The following is a 15,618-nucleotide window of genomic DNA, read 5'->3' on the forward strand; positions in this document are numbered from 1 at the left end:
GAAAATCAGTGACATAATATTTATTTGTATGAATATAGTACTAATTTATCTTCTAATAAACAAAGAAATAGATATCTATTTAATATTTGGTTGTAAACTTATATAGATTTTTTTAAATTTTTTATTTTTATGCATTTGGCAGACACTTTTATCCACAGCAACTTACAGAGCCCTTATTACAGGGACAATCCCCTGGAGCAACCTGGAGTTAAGTGCCTTGCTCAAGGACACAATGGTGGTGGCTGTGGGGATTGAACCAGCAACTTTCTGATTACCAGTTTACCAGTTATGTGCTTTAGACCACTACACCACACATAACACTCTTAGGGTCTCTAATGACCCCATACACTTTCAGTACTTTAACCATTATACACTTTTTTGATTTGTTGCTATTTGTGCTTGTGTGTGAGTATGTGAGTGTGTGTGTGTGTGTGTGTGTGTGTGTGTGTGTGTGTGTGTGTGTGTGTGTGTGTGTGTGTGTGTGTGTGTGTGTGTGTGTGTGTGTGTGTGTGTGCAGGGGTGGAATGAGGTCCCGGTTCACTAAAGACCCAAGGTATACCTTTAAGGGTTAAGTAAGCAGGAAAAGATGCTAGTTAGGCTAAAAATCTGATAAATATAATACATTATATAATCCATATTTTGTTGGAATAAATCATATTCAACAAAAAAATCTATTTTTACAAGTTGAACCAAATTAACACAAGTAGTTAAACTAGGTAAGCAAATAAGCACATAAATAATAAGACAAATAAATTAAATGGTAATTGCATTATTGTCGTTAGTGTACTGACATCAATATCAATCTAAAACATGAGTATATACACAATAGTTAAAAAAAATTGTATTTAATTTAAATATCTCTACTACAGTTTTATCAGGATATATGCCGTGTGAGATATAAATGTAATTTGTTTTGTTATTTAAATATTTAAACATTACTCACAAAATCTGCAGGCTAGAATACATTTCATAATAGACACTGTTTCGTAATATTCACTGTTTCACCTGTAATGCTATTTTTAATATATTAGTTTATGCAGTGTGTGTTTGGTGTTTAAGCCTGTCAATATCACTAATAAACAAGCTATATTTGACATATATGTCCTTCCTCTTAAAAACTTAGAAACGTCACCTAGTCTAACTTCACAGCAGCACATGACCTATCCAAACCCTCTTACAAACTGAAGCTTCAGTTCCAGCCAATCGGCGTTGAGGAAATGATCACCTCCCATCTGCCGTCGTGTATTATGGCTGCGCTCTAGGATGCGTGGAGTGTCGGGGAAATTTGATTTCATTCTTTGACGGGGTCTAATTTATTGATTTTCCACTATGTCTGCGAGTATGTTGCTTACAAACGTACGCAGGCTTGGTCATTATTCTATCAAGGCCCGACGGCCGGTTTTAGCGAGTTTTTATCACACGCAGCGGGGTGTCTACGGTTACAAACCGAGAGAGAGTCCGGTGAGAGACTCTGAGCTTCCGCAGATCTCTGCGCTGAATCAAGGTCGGTGCGTTTATGACATTACGCAGGAACTGAGTTGCATTTGTTGTCTATATAATTATATGATTGAATGCATTTGAGTATTCAAAATAAACCTGAACCTACAAATCCAGTGTGTTCTAGAAAGATCAGATATACAAAGCAATATTGGCAAAATCCAATCATGTCTGAGTGCATCAGGTGTGTAAACATGAGCGCTAAATTGCAGCATTTGCTCGCTATCATGTGTAAACAGATCACGGGCTGGCGCGACTGGTGGAGGCCTATCGAGCACATGGACACAAAGTTGCTAAAATTAACCCGTTGCTTCCTCACGCTCCTGTCCTGGAGAGCGTGCCAGAGATCAGCCTGTTGAATGGAGCTGTCCAAGGACTTCTTAACACTACTGGTCAGTTTCTGGTTACAATTCTTGGAATAATGTTTTGAAAATAAGACCATACACACACACACACACACACACACACACACACACACACACACACACACACACACATATACATTAACGAGGCTGAATAAAGCGGAGTTCACACTGCCAGCTACTTTGTCGCCAGAGGCTGGCAGTTAGGTCGCTAGTGGTGTGAATGGAGAGTCTAAACGGCACTGTTTCTTTAAAATTAATATTATTATAATAATATTAGGATCACGTGAGCTCTACCATCTTCTCTCGCACCCGAAAGTCGCTCTTCATTTGCAACGGTATGAGATTTTCACGGTATGATAACCGTCTCAGAAAATATCACGGTATACGGTATTAAACAATTAGGCCTACTATTATCGGTGAACACAGAAGGGTTATTTTATTTATTTATTTTTGAGCAAACACTTTATTATAATTGAAACTTGAAAGCATTTATTTTATTGAAGTATGTGTAAAAAAAAAAAAAGTCTCCCTTTTGAAAATAAAATAAATAGGAAAAATAAGAAAGCTAATAGAATTATAATAAACAGAATTATAAACATGATAAAAAAGATCATGTAACTATAACATATTATATAACTAAACCATGTTAGTTTACATGTTAAATGAACTACTAAATGAAAAATAACATCAGCTGTGTGAGCTTTTAAAGTAATGTCCGATGATGATTAACGGTTAACTGTAGGTGAGCGACAGCACAGCCAGACTGCTCCTGTCTGTCCCATTGACTCAGTGGTTCTTAACTGGTTTTGCTTCAGGACAGATTTTACGTTGGAAATCAAGTGTTGACCTGCCATAGATCAAACTTATCTTAACTGGGTTGCATTTCCTTTTATGTTGCATAGTTTTATTCATGGTTTTCCAGTACAAGCACATGCATCAAGTGTCATTATTTTTGTTGTTGATGTCAACAACAAAATTTACAGCAAGTTTTCTCTCCCCCTTTTAAAAATTGAAGAGCATAAGCCTATATGAGCCCATTATTATCCCATTTGTTACCTAATATTACATATTTATACACATATTACACAGAAGGAAAGGCTCCTCATTACCATCGTTAGATCAGTGTGCTAGTCTTAAATAATAGTAATAATAATAAAGTAATGTATTTATGAAAAATAAATAAGTCCATCGAACCGCACCAGAGTTCGTTTGGAAGTGGACTGAGACCCACTATTCAGGGGGTCTCGGTCCGCTTGCTTGGTGCGCACCAAGGTTTGGATGGCAGCGTTCACACTTGTTCAAATGAACCGCACTAACAGAGCAATCGCACCAGAGTTTGTTTTAATCGAACCAAACCTGCCAAGTGTGAAAACGCCCTGAGAGCGCCTGGAGTGCCCAAACGAACTAGATGTGAAAACGCACTTAGGGTTTGTCAACGTTCATGCGTTTGTTTCATGTAAACAGTATTTGATTGTTTAATCACATCCCATTTTGGAATTCTTTTGGTATCCATTTGCGTATCATGCAGCAGTTACCAGCTTTGATAATGATATAAGTTTGGGTATAAACTTTCACATAGACAAGGTTGATAAGTGATTGTACAATATCTCAGCAGTCTCATGGGAGCATGTCTATTGTTTAAAGGAATATTCTGGGTTCAATACAAGTTCGGTCAACAGGATTTTTGGTATAATATTGATAAGCTTAAAAATTAACCTTTTCTTTAAAAAAAAACAACCAAAAATCAGGGTTCCAGTGAGGCACTTACAGTGGAAGTGAATGGGGGCCAATCTGCAAACGTTAAAATACTCACTGTTTCAGATGTATAGCCACACAACGTAAACTATATGTGTTAACATGATTTTAGTGTGATAAAACCGCTTACTAACCTTTTCTGTGGAAAATTATATCCAATTGTACAACTTCATTACCATTTACATTTATGCATTTAGCAGACGCTTTTATCCAAAGCGACTTACAGTGCACTTATTGCAGGGACAATCCCCCCGGAGCAACCTGGAGTTAAGTGCCTTGCTCAAGGACACAATGGTGGTGGCTGTGGGGATCGAACCAGCGACCTTCAGATTACCAGCTCAGCACTTTAGCCCACTACGCCACCACTGCTCCACTCCATTGCCATGAAGACTTTACACCGTAAACCCCATAATCCAGCAAAAACGACTTTACAATTCAAATAATACACAAGTGTTAACAAGAATTAATGTAAGTGTTTTTGTACAATTATAAGCTTCACATTTCTGCCTTTTAAACCCTCCAAAAATGCCCCATTCACTTTCATTGTGAATTTCAAGTGCTTCAATGTAACCTCGATTTTTGCATTTTTCAAAGAAAAAGAGGGATGAGTCGAAATTAAAATCTTTGTTTTAATAGACGTTATGCCACAAATGCTGTTGATTTAGCTTAACTTAAGTCGTGTGTACTTTCAAAATGGTGTATATTTTATTGTTAATTCTGGTAGAATGACTTGCTCTATAGACATCCACTGTAAGTGCATTACAGGATTCCTGTTTGTTTTAACAATCTCAGACACAAGTATAATGATCTTCTGTGTTGTATGTAAGCTTGAGATGACTTTGAACCAGAAGAAAGTACAATATATGCAGATTAATCAGAACAATTTAAGGGCTTATTATAGGATACTGACATCCTAAAACACTTCATATTGGTAGATTATTTTTGTTCATTTAATAGTTGAGTGCTGTTGAGTCCCATTTAGTACCATTCGTTGTCATTCCAGGATTACGGCATTTTGGGAAAGCCGAGGCAACCGCAGAGGAGGTTGTGGCCTACCTGGAGAGAACATACTGTGGGGGAATCTCAGTGGAAACCAGTCAACTCCAAAGCATGCAGGAAAGAGAGTGGTTTGCTGACCGCTTTGAGGAGCTCAAGAAAGAGGCGTTTCCTCCAGAGGAGAGGCGACAGCTAGCAAAACTAATGCTTGAATCTCAGGTACCACAAACCAATGGGGACTAAATTATGTTGTCTTTGAGCAACACTATTTGAAAAATTTGAAAAAACACTTATTTTTGTGAATTTACATGCCCCATGCCTACATGTGAACCCCAGTGTTCCCTCAAGGAAAATATGATCTACTTGGAATTCAGTTGCACCATTAAATGTCAATCTCTGTTGTTGTCTTTGTGGAGGAATTTGACCACTTCTTAGCCACCAAGTTTGCAACAGTGAAACGTTATGGAGGCGAAGGAGCAGAGAGTATGATGGGATTTTTCTACGAGCTCTTCCGCTCTGCAGCCTACAGTGGCGTGACTGACGTGGTCATGGGCATGCCTCACCGGGGACGGCTCAACCTACTCACTGGACTACTGCAGTTCCCCCCTGAGGTTAATATAATCGGCTCTTGTCTAGATTAAGATTGATAGATGGACAACGAAACAGACAGGCTTAATTTAAAGCTTACCAATTACTAGACAGCTTGCTTTTATTATACAGTGGGGTCCAAACGTCTGAGGTCCTATTGTAAATCTTGAATTGTATTTTTTAAGGATTTTGCCAAATTTGCACCAAAGTCTTTGGGTTATGACTTAAATGAACTGTAGATATGTAAGATTTTGCACAAATTTGGGACATTGTCCATGTTAGCCATTGTCTTCCATTTAAGCAAACAAGATACTATTTGAAACATTATGCTAGAATTACAAAACAAATAATGCTGGGATAGCTGTGATCATCAGGTTTTGGACAAGAAAGTAACTAGGAAATTCAAATTTTCACTCATTGTTATGCTGATAATAAAATTTGTAATAAAGAAGTTTGCATGATATAAATATAATTACATAAATATATTAAAAGCAGTTAACTAATGGTCTTGGACTCTTTCACTCCAATGTATATTTTTTATGTAGAGCTAGATGTTTGTTTAGGAGAACAATAACTACGGTGGTGGAAAATGCCAATAACCGATTAATCGGCTGATAGTTTTTAAAATAGATTTATTGAATGTTTACAAAATAAGTAAAATCCCAGATGGAAAATCCCAATAATAACCAGAAAAAAAGGAAGATTTGGTGCATAGTGCTGGACTTTTAGATATTACGAAGCCTGAAATACACTGGGGACTCTTATTTTGGAATGTATGTGGTTCCAGCTCACAAGAACACACTAATGAAACAAAACATGCACTCTTACAATCATCTACAATGTATTACAATAGAATCACTATAAGTAAACATTCCAAAAAGCAAATATCGGAACCAATTAATCGGTAAAACCGATATATCGGTCGACTTCTATTAAACAAATCATAGTGTGACAGCTTTGACCTTTTTTCTGTCTTGTCTTGTGAATCATTCATTCTGTGTTAATGTGACTTAATTTCACAAACTACACCTCGTCATTCAACGTGAAATGGAATATTTTTTGGAACAGCATGTTTGGGGAATTCTATGTTTGACACAATGACAAACCAAAAACGTTATCAATCTTTCAGCTCATGTTCCGTAAAATGAGAGGTCTGAGTGAATATCCGGAGATTTCTCCTTCTATTGGTGATGTGCTGTCACATTTAACCTCTTCGGTGGAGCTGGAGTTTGGAGCGGGACATCCTCTCCATGTCACAATGCTACCCAACCCCTCCCACCTGGAGGCCATCAACCCAGTCACACAAGGCAAGACTCGAGGCCGACAGCAAGTCAAACAGGATGGAGATTACTCCAGCGACCCTCATTCTCGGCCTGGAGACAAAGTCATCTGCCTGCAGGTGAGCCGAGATCTTTTGGGCTGTTGTGAAAATTTTAATTCCTATAAATCTAATCTAGTTGGTTATGGGATAATTCCACCATCAGGAACCTTATAGACCATGCTAATACATAATCACTGTGTAAACAAGCATAGGGTTTATAAGATTGTATACATACAGTAGACTATCATTTAATTGCTAACAAAAGCCTTCATCAGCCAACTAACAAAGGACTATGCATCAATGTGAACTTCTGCAGTTACTCTAGAATGGACTTAAAAGACATTAGTCATTAATCTTAACGTTTGCTTGTTGTAACCCTAAGCGTTAAACTTCAAGAACAAAAGTACCACTGAAAATGTATTTTGGAAATGCTATAATCTTGTATTGTTTCTTCCATGGTACATTGTACTATATTTAATGTAACTGGCATCTACAGGTTCATGGCGATGCTTCATTCTCAGGCCAAGGCATTGTAACAGAAACCTTCACCCTGTCAAACCTCCCCCATTTCAGAGTAGGTGGAAGCATCCACCTCATCGTGAATAATCAAGTGGGCTATACCACTCCCTCTGAGAGGGGGCGGTCGACCCTCTATTGCAGTGATGTTGGTATGTTACAGCATGTTTTTTGCAATGTGTTTAAAGCAGTATATATCCAAAAGGTATTTCCTGTGAGAAGAAAGCAGGACCTTTTTCTAAGTGTAATGTTTCTCAGGTAAAATGGTGGGATGTGCAATAATCCATGTGAATGGTGGCGACGCAGAGGAGGTCCTCCGAGCGACCCGGCTGGCCTTGGAGTACCAGCAACACTTTAGGAAAGACGTTATTGTGGATCTGCTCTGTTACCGTCAGTGGGGGCACAATGAACTGGACGAGCCCTCTTTTACGAATCCGGCAATGTATAAAATCATCCGGTGGGTTTTATACCTATTGATATTCACAATTTTGGTAGTGTTGATTTCTATGGTTGGGAAAATCCAAATTTTGTAGCATATTACAAAATTTGACATGTAGACAACCAGTAAAAAGTTTAGACAGGCTTGACTGAATTTTTATTTCTCTTGATCTTAAAGGTTTCTTTTGAGCTTAAAGGTCTTAAAGGGATAGTTCACCCCAAAATGAAAATTCTCATTATTTAATCACAGGATGCTAGATGTGTATGTCTTTATTTCTTCTGCTGAACACAAATTTGGTAGATTTTAAGAAGAATATTTCAGCTCTATAGGTCCATACAATGCAAGTCAGTGGGGTCCAAAACTTTTAAGCTTAAAAAGCATATAAAGGCAGCATAAAAGTAATCCATACGACTGCAGTGGCTTCAAAAGCGTTATGAAAGGTGTGGGTGAGAAACAGATCAATATTTAAGTCAGTTTTTTACAATAAATCTCCACTTTTAAACAGCCCTCCTAACCGCTCTTCTATTCTAATGATGTGTTTCGCATGGCGCGATTACATACAAAGCCGATGCAAATAGGTGTGAATGTAGAGAATGGCGTGACTCGTACATTCGAAATCGCTTTTTTATTGTATTTTTTTAATTAAAATTGTTCAACTCGAGCGAGAAATCCGCATGACGCGTTGTCGCGAAAGCCTATCAGCATTGAGATTGTCCAGATGTCACTGATGTACTAATGTAGTAGCAGAGGAAATCTGGAAAAATGTATGAAAAAAATTGTTGTAGCGGTGTCTGGGCACCCGAAATTGTATGACACAACGTCATACATGTACAGTGACCGAATTAAAAAAGTGTGGGAAAAAAAGTAGGGTAGAAATACTAGAATAATAGAAATAGTTATTTTTGTGTTATTTCATAGTTTAAATTATATTTTATTATTCTAAAATGTGGATTTTTTTTTAATTATTAAAGACCAATTATGTGTGTCAATTCTTACTGGTACTGTTAAGTATTAATTAGTGGTTTAGCTCTATCATGCTCTTGATTGCCAAATATTATTTCAACAACTACCTCAGTTTTTTGGAACAAAAAAACAACAACAAAAATTGCTGCCAGTTACACACTGCTCCATTGAATTTCATTTGTTCTTTTTGGTTGTTAGTTGGTTTCATTTACAGTTTGTGGTACGAGTCAAAATGGTTTTCTGTGCTAATCAACAGCATGCTACAGATGCCAATATCATGTGACTGTTTCAGTTCTACTGGTTACATTTTCCCCAGGTCGAAAAAAAGTATTCCAGATTCATACGTCGACCAGCTGGTCTCAGAAGGTCTGATGACGGAGGAGGAATGCGGTCAGATCAAGACCACCCACTACGCCATGCTCAATGACCGGCTGAGCAACATGACCCTCTATATCCCCCCCCCCACCAATCTCCAGGGGCGCTGGGGAGGTCTAGTGGAGCCCCAGAACAGAGTCTCATCCTGGGACACTGGTGTAGCGGTGCCCCTCCTGCAGTTCGTAGGTGCCAAATCAGTGGACATACCTGAGGAAATACAACTACACAGTCACCTGAGGAAGACACATGTGCAGGTAAAAAGAGACTTTGCGCCTTTTATGGTGTTTAGTATGAGGATTGTGCAAAGGAAACTGATAAAATAGTAGTCCCTTGGGCCCTCAGTTTATTGTGTACAAGTCATGAGTCTGTTAATCATGAAACTGCTTCATGTCTTAGTTTTAGAGTTAAGGTCCATAGCGAATATAAACAACTGTCCTTAAAATTAATGTTCCTGTTTAAATACAACTTAAAGAGATAGTTCACCCAAAAATGAAAATTCTGTAAGCATTTACTGGCCTTCATGTTGCTCCAAACCTATATGTAGGTCTGGGCTATATGACTATATTTAAAATGGTGGTGATATAAAGTGTCAATCAATAGAGATTTTGCTATATCGTGCATATCGCAATATGTATATATCCATGTGTGCAGCATGGGCCTATTTATCAACAGGCAGGGCTTGACTGAGAGATTTGAAGAAACATGTACAGGGTTTTTTCGGCATTGAAAATATTTCCTGTAAAAACACGTTAGCTTTCCTGAATCAGATCACTTCATCGGAAATGATGTTGTACATTTACCAACATCATGGAGCGCTAAACCAATGTATTAGGATTCAGATTGCTCAATCAGAGGTTGAAGTCATCCAAATAAGGGCACAGTAGATCATTCACTCTAATTACATATGACCACCAGGAGATGGCGCCAAATACATGAGACAGACTCAATAATAGCTCAAATGACACAGAATGGAACTGAAAGAGATCTTGATACTCATGCCTGCATGCATTGGAAAGCGAGCATACCATAGGTCAATGTTGTATTTGCATGGTTGTGTTATGTTTAGTTTTTATGTACAATTATTATGTTTTATTTGTTTGAAGAGGCTCTTAGACACTTGGAGATGTTTTTGGGCACTGATAAATTATGTTTGCAATGCTATAACTTTTGATTGCTTTGCATATCAACACAAAATTTTACTCTGTTACAGGTAACATGAGTGGGAACAAAACAAAATATTTTTTCTGAGCTACCTAATTTACACCCTGAGATATACTGTATAACATCAAATCAGAAAAATAAGTTGTTAAAATGTATTTGTTGTTGTTTTTGTTGTTTTGGTCGAGTTATAAGCCTTTAATTTTGGACACGTCATTGAAACAAATCTCTGGTGTTGACCTATCACAGGCTCGGCTACAGAAACTTGAAGAGGGCACAAAACTGGACTGGTCCACAGCAGAGGCCCTGGCATTTGGCACACTGCTGTGCCAGGGTAGGACTCTAGATCAGAGCATCTATAGAATTATCTAAAGGCTGCCCGCAGACTGCCTCTACAAACATAAAGAATGTGTTACTATCTTTATAGTAAATGTATTTGTTTAAAAACTGTATGACACTGTGAAACATATGTATGTTTTTATACTGCAGGCTTCAACATCCGTATCAGCGGTCAAGATGTGGGTCGGGGGACGTTCAGCCAACGTCACGCCATGGTTGTGTGTCAGGAGACCAACGACATGTATATCCCCCTCAATCACATCAACTCTGAACAGAGAGTTCACCTGGAGGTAAGCCAAAGTGCTCAGGGAGGCACACATTACTGCTTTTATTATATTGTATTTTGTGCTGTTTGTACTGTTGATGGCACATTTTACCTTTGTATTGTTACAAAGTATACTAGCTGTTCTACATTCCTCAGTTTGGTAAATTATTTCATTATTTTTTATTTATTTTTTTGGAAGGTGTGTAACAGTGCTCTTTCTGAAGAGGCTGTATTAGGTTTTGAATACGGGATGAGCATTGCACTGCCAAAACTGCTGCCTATTTGGGAAGCTCAGTTTGGAGATTTCTTCAATGGCGCCCAGATTATATTCGACACTTTTCTATCTGGAGGTATGAAAATTATGCTGTGCCTCTGTATTAACAGAACTGATCTTATACTGTGCATCTCATCAGGTTATCACCTCAAATTTAAGCCTAAATCCTTGTTTCTGGCATTAAAAGTTAGGTTTTTATTTCTTCTTAGGTGAGGCTAAATGGCTCCTTCAGAGTGGATTGGTCATTTTATTGCCTCATGGGTACGATGGAGCCGGACCAGAACATTCATCCTGCCGAATCGAGAGATTTTTACAGGTAGACACATACAAATATATTTAATTCAGTGAATGTGTCCTGTTATTGTCTTGAAATATATATATATATATATATATATATATATATATATATATTGGCATATTTAATAAATTTTTGTGTAATGATTTCTTAACATTTAGCAGTCCAAATAATGAGTCTATAAAAAGATGTTACAAATTGCATTTCATTAAACATGTTTAATTGGACTGTGGTATTTCTAGTCACCGGAGAAATGTATTTTATTTTGCTGACACCCTTAAAACATTTTTTAAACTAAATCAGTTCAGAATCAGTTTGCGTTATTAACCCTTAAATGCATACCTTTTTTTTTTTATTAAATTTTTTTGTTTAGTTCACTTTATTATCCAGCCAAGGCTGAAAATTGTTCTTCAGTGTGTGTGTGTGTGTATATATAATATTATTATTATTATTATTACTTTCATTGCTTAATTACTTTACCAGAAATATGTAATTGTGTCACAATATATATTTCCACTTCCATAAATCCTATTTTTTTGATTATTTCACATCTATTTCAGTTTAATATCACAGGAGATCAACTTCTATGAGTGCAATATTCATTAAAATGACTATTTGTGGTGAATTATCAGTATCCCATATGCGTGTACACATACATGCTATTTGTTCTCAAGGTGGTGCTGATGTGTCCATGATTAAATTGGTTTACATTTGACATTGATATTTGTTGAAGAAGCAACATGAATGTTAACTATAGCAAGTGTAACACATGAACAGAATGATTTGGCTATTAACATTTGAGTATACTTCTGAATACTGTCAATTTAGACTCAATAAGTGCCAGAGAAAATACTTATGTGTAGCTTATGAGTTAAGGTTAGCTCAATATTTGTTTAAATGTCAGTTAAGGGGATAGTTCACCCAAAATTTAAAATTCTCTCATCATTTACTCACCCTCATGCCATCCCAGATGTGTCTGACTTTCTTCTGATGAACACAAATGAAGATTTTTAGAATAATATCTCATCTCTGTAGATTGATACAATCCAACTGAATGGTGGCCAGAACTTTGAATGTCAAAAAAGCATATAAAGGCAGCATAAAAGCAATCCATTCAACTCCAGTGGTTACATCCATATCTTTAGAAGAGATATGATAGGTGTGGATGAGAAACAGGTCAATATTTAAGTCCTTTTATCAATTCTCCTCCCTGCCCAGTAGGTGGCGATAAGTATGAAGAATGTGAATCATCAAAAACAAAAGAAGAATGTGAAAGTGGATATTTATAGTAAAAAGTACTTAAATATTGATCTGTTTCTCACCCACACTTATATCTCTTCTGAAGATATGGATTTAACAACTGAAGTCAAATTGATTACTTGTATGCTACTTTTATATGCTTTTTTGAGCTTAAAAGTTCTGGCCTCCATTGTAAGGACCAACAGAGCTAAAATATTCTTCTTAAAATCTTCATTTGTGTTCAGCAGAAGAAAGAAAGTCAAACACACCTGGGATGTCATGAGGGTGAGTAAACAATGAGATCATTTTCATTTTTGGTGAACTATACCTTTTAAGGATTAAAAATTTATCTTAAACATCTTTTAGTGGTTTTTAGTTGTTTTAGCTGTTTTTAGATTTTAACCTGTATTTCATAATGAAAATAGCAAGAGAGGATGGCACGGTGTTGAAACATACAAGCAAACAAACTTCTGGTTCATTCTTCACATTGGGAATGGAAAGTCGGGCACATTGCATTTTGGAAAACAACATTGCGTCATGCGGGTATTTATGCATACTGAAAATTTGCGTCCTGCGCACTTTATACATGCAGTAAAAAAAGTGTTATGGTGGTATGTTAATCTGAACAGTAACCACATACAAATTTCCTGTTAATCTAGGTTTGCATCTTCCCACAGCATGTTCCACTATCACTGATAATGCATAAAACTCTCTTTGCAGCTCTGTGACAGTAAAGAAGAGGGTGTGGACTGTGACACAGTGAACATGGGGGTCGTTAACCCTACACTACCAGCTCAATACTTCCATCTCTTGCGGAGACAGATGATTAGAAACTTCCGAAAACCGTTGATCGTAGCTTCTCCCAAAACTTTGCTCCGCTTCTCTGTGAGTTGTCTTGGTGTTCGTGTGAGATGTTGTTTGTACTTCTAGATTCAATTGTTTCATGAAGTATTTACCACTATTTGACACTAGGGGGCAGTATCAAGCTTGGCTGAAATGGGACCAGGAACTTCATTCAAGCCTGTCATTGGTGATACTTCTGTAAATCCTCCAAGGTATCGAATTCAGTCACTTTTAACATATTGTTCAAAGTTCAATAAAACAATAAGGACTATTCATATTCTGTATTTCTAGAGGAACATTCAAAAAGTTTCCTTTGCTCTTCTCCTGTAGCGTGCAGCGGGTTCTGTTGTGTTCAGGTAAACATTACTATGCTTTGCTGAAGCACAGAGAGACGTTACCAGAGGCATTAAAAAACACAGTGCTAATCAGGGTCGAGGAACTGTGTCCTTTCCCTACAGAGGCCCTGCAAATGGAACTAAATAAATACACAAACGCCAAAGGTGAGATTGCTCACATACAGATCTTTTTTTCATGTAGCCGCTCAAATGATTGTGTTAATTTGCATTGTGAAAATGCACGTCAAGCTTGTATGATGTAACTCTCTTATTGTAGAGTTTATTTGGAGTCAAGAGGAGCCACAGAATATGGGCAGTTGGTCATTTGTAGCACCAAGATTTGAAAAACAGTTAGCATGCAAGGTGAGGCTTCCAAGCTTTTTTACGTTTAGTAGAGGGTCTTTTCTTTAATAAATAGATTATCGATGCATTATGATTTATTACAAGCTGATTGATGTTGACCCGTTCATCTTGTCTGTCTTCCCTCAGTTGAGGTTAGTCAGTAGACCAGCGCTGCCCGCTCCCGCCGTGGGTATCGGCAATCTCCACCACCAGCAACATGAAGCCATCCTGACTGCTTCCTTCTCCTGAGTCCACAGATACTACAACCATACATGAACAATCTTTCAACAAACAAATAAATGATCATTGTAGCTGATGTGCTACTACTGGTCTGGCATACTAAGAGCAAATGCAAAGCTTTGTCAATAATTGTTCAGGCAACATAGGAAAATTGCTGATTTAATCTTTGAACGCATAAACGTATAGTACACACAAGGGAACATCTGTTAACCGAACATTTCTGGCACATGGTTGTGACTTTGTAGTTACACAGATGTTGTATAGAAGGTAAGTAGAAGTCTGATGAAGCATACATAAAAGTGTGCAGTATGTATGGTTTTTCAAAGCACTTAAAATGTACAGTTATAGGTGTTGGATAACTGTAGGGAGACATGTAAAGAATAGAAATAATGATTATGGTAGCGTGTTTTAAACCCATTTAATGGGCCTTGTAATGTTACAGAACTGGTAGTTTGAAAAGGACACTACAAGTTTGGCACAAGATCAAACCGTTGGTGCATTAAATGTTTAAAAGCGAGTCATCAATGGATACTTGAGTTGTTGAGTTTTACCAGATGAATGTAGAATCAGTATGGAGAGCTTCCAAATCAATCGCTGTATGTTTACGCAATGAAACAAAGCATTGACGACAAATTATTGAAAATTCTCACAAAAGCTGAAGACAATGAAATCACACAGTATAGTTGTTCATCAGAGTGTTTGCACTGCTATAAATGTTTGCTTTTTAACACAGCCATAATGAGCCCATTCAAATCCCACATTTTTATAATGTGAAATTTTATGCATTGTTTCCAAAAGTGGTGCTGTTGTGTGAATGAAACTGAATTTGTATTTGAACGCTCGTTCTAGATATAAAATAAAAATGATTAATTAAATACAATGGAAAAGTGTGGTTATTAGTCATTTTCTCCATCTGACAGCCTCAGTCACCATTCACTTTTATTGCATCTTTATTTCCATAATGAAAGTGAATGGTGACGGAGACATTCCACCAACGTGAAGGTGAGTATATAATGACAGAATTGTAATTTTGGGCCGAAAAATATCTTTAAAGCTTAATATGTTTGTATGTTGAATTTATAGAGAAAATATATTATATATTTCTTATTCTTACAGAGGATATTTGAGTAAAAAATTACTTCAGAAATATGTCAACATTTGTCTGTATATGGGCCTGAAATATTCTGCTCTCTTCGATGTAGATTTATTTTCATTCTGTGTGATCTCTGTTTTATATATTATGTTATTCTATATCCTATTCTTCATGTTCTGGTAATGTATTCTATTGTACATTTTGCCCTTGTTGTTTTATCCAGTCTCTTTTATTTATTTAGGATGTTTTAATTGAACATGCAAAACATAAATGCATGTTTTCCATCATATTTAGCCAGTTTGGACGGAAAATAATGAATGCACTATTGCACTTTATGCAGCAGGTCTGCCGTTCCTGACGCAGAGTCTGTTCTGCTTTCA

At 37.0% G+C, this 15,618-nt stretch overlaps 1 protein-coding gene across 1 annotated transcript; it reads left to right on the forward strand.

The window, feature by feature from the left end:
* The first annotated feature begins 1,240 nt into the window (after positions 1-1,240).
* Positions 1,241-15,006, forward strand: dhtkd1 (dehydrogenase E1 and transketolase domain containing 1). The gene is made up of 17 exons (XM_052119642.1): positions 1,241-1,504; positions 1,737-1,889; positions 4,621-4,832; positions 5,030-5,224; positions 6,331-6,600; positions 7,019-7,190; positions 7,297-7,495; positions 8,757-9,069; positions 10,223-10,307; positions 10,463-10,602; positions 10,777-10,927; positions 11,061-11,167; positions 13,106-13,270; positions 13,358-13,440; positions 13,559-13,728; positions 13,841-13,926; positions 14,053-15,006. The coding sequence occupies exons 1-17, from the start codon at positions 1,330-1,332 to the stop codon at positions 14,152-14,154; spliced, it is 2,778 nt and encodes a 925-aa protein (XP_051975602.1). The 5' UTR covers positions 1,241-1,329; the 3' UTR covers positions 14,155-15,006.
* The last annotated feature ends 612 nt before the right edge of the window (positions 15,007-15,618 follow it).

This window comes from Xyrauchen texanus, chromosome 46, assembly GCF_025860055.1.
Source record: "Xyrauchen texanus isolate HMW12.3.18 chromosome 46, RBS_HiC_50CHRs, whole genome shotgun sequence".
In the NCBI taxonomy this organism is placed as follows: Eukaryota; Metazoa; Chordata; class Actinopteri; order Cypriniformes; family Catostomidae; genus Xyrauchen; species Xyrauchen texanus.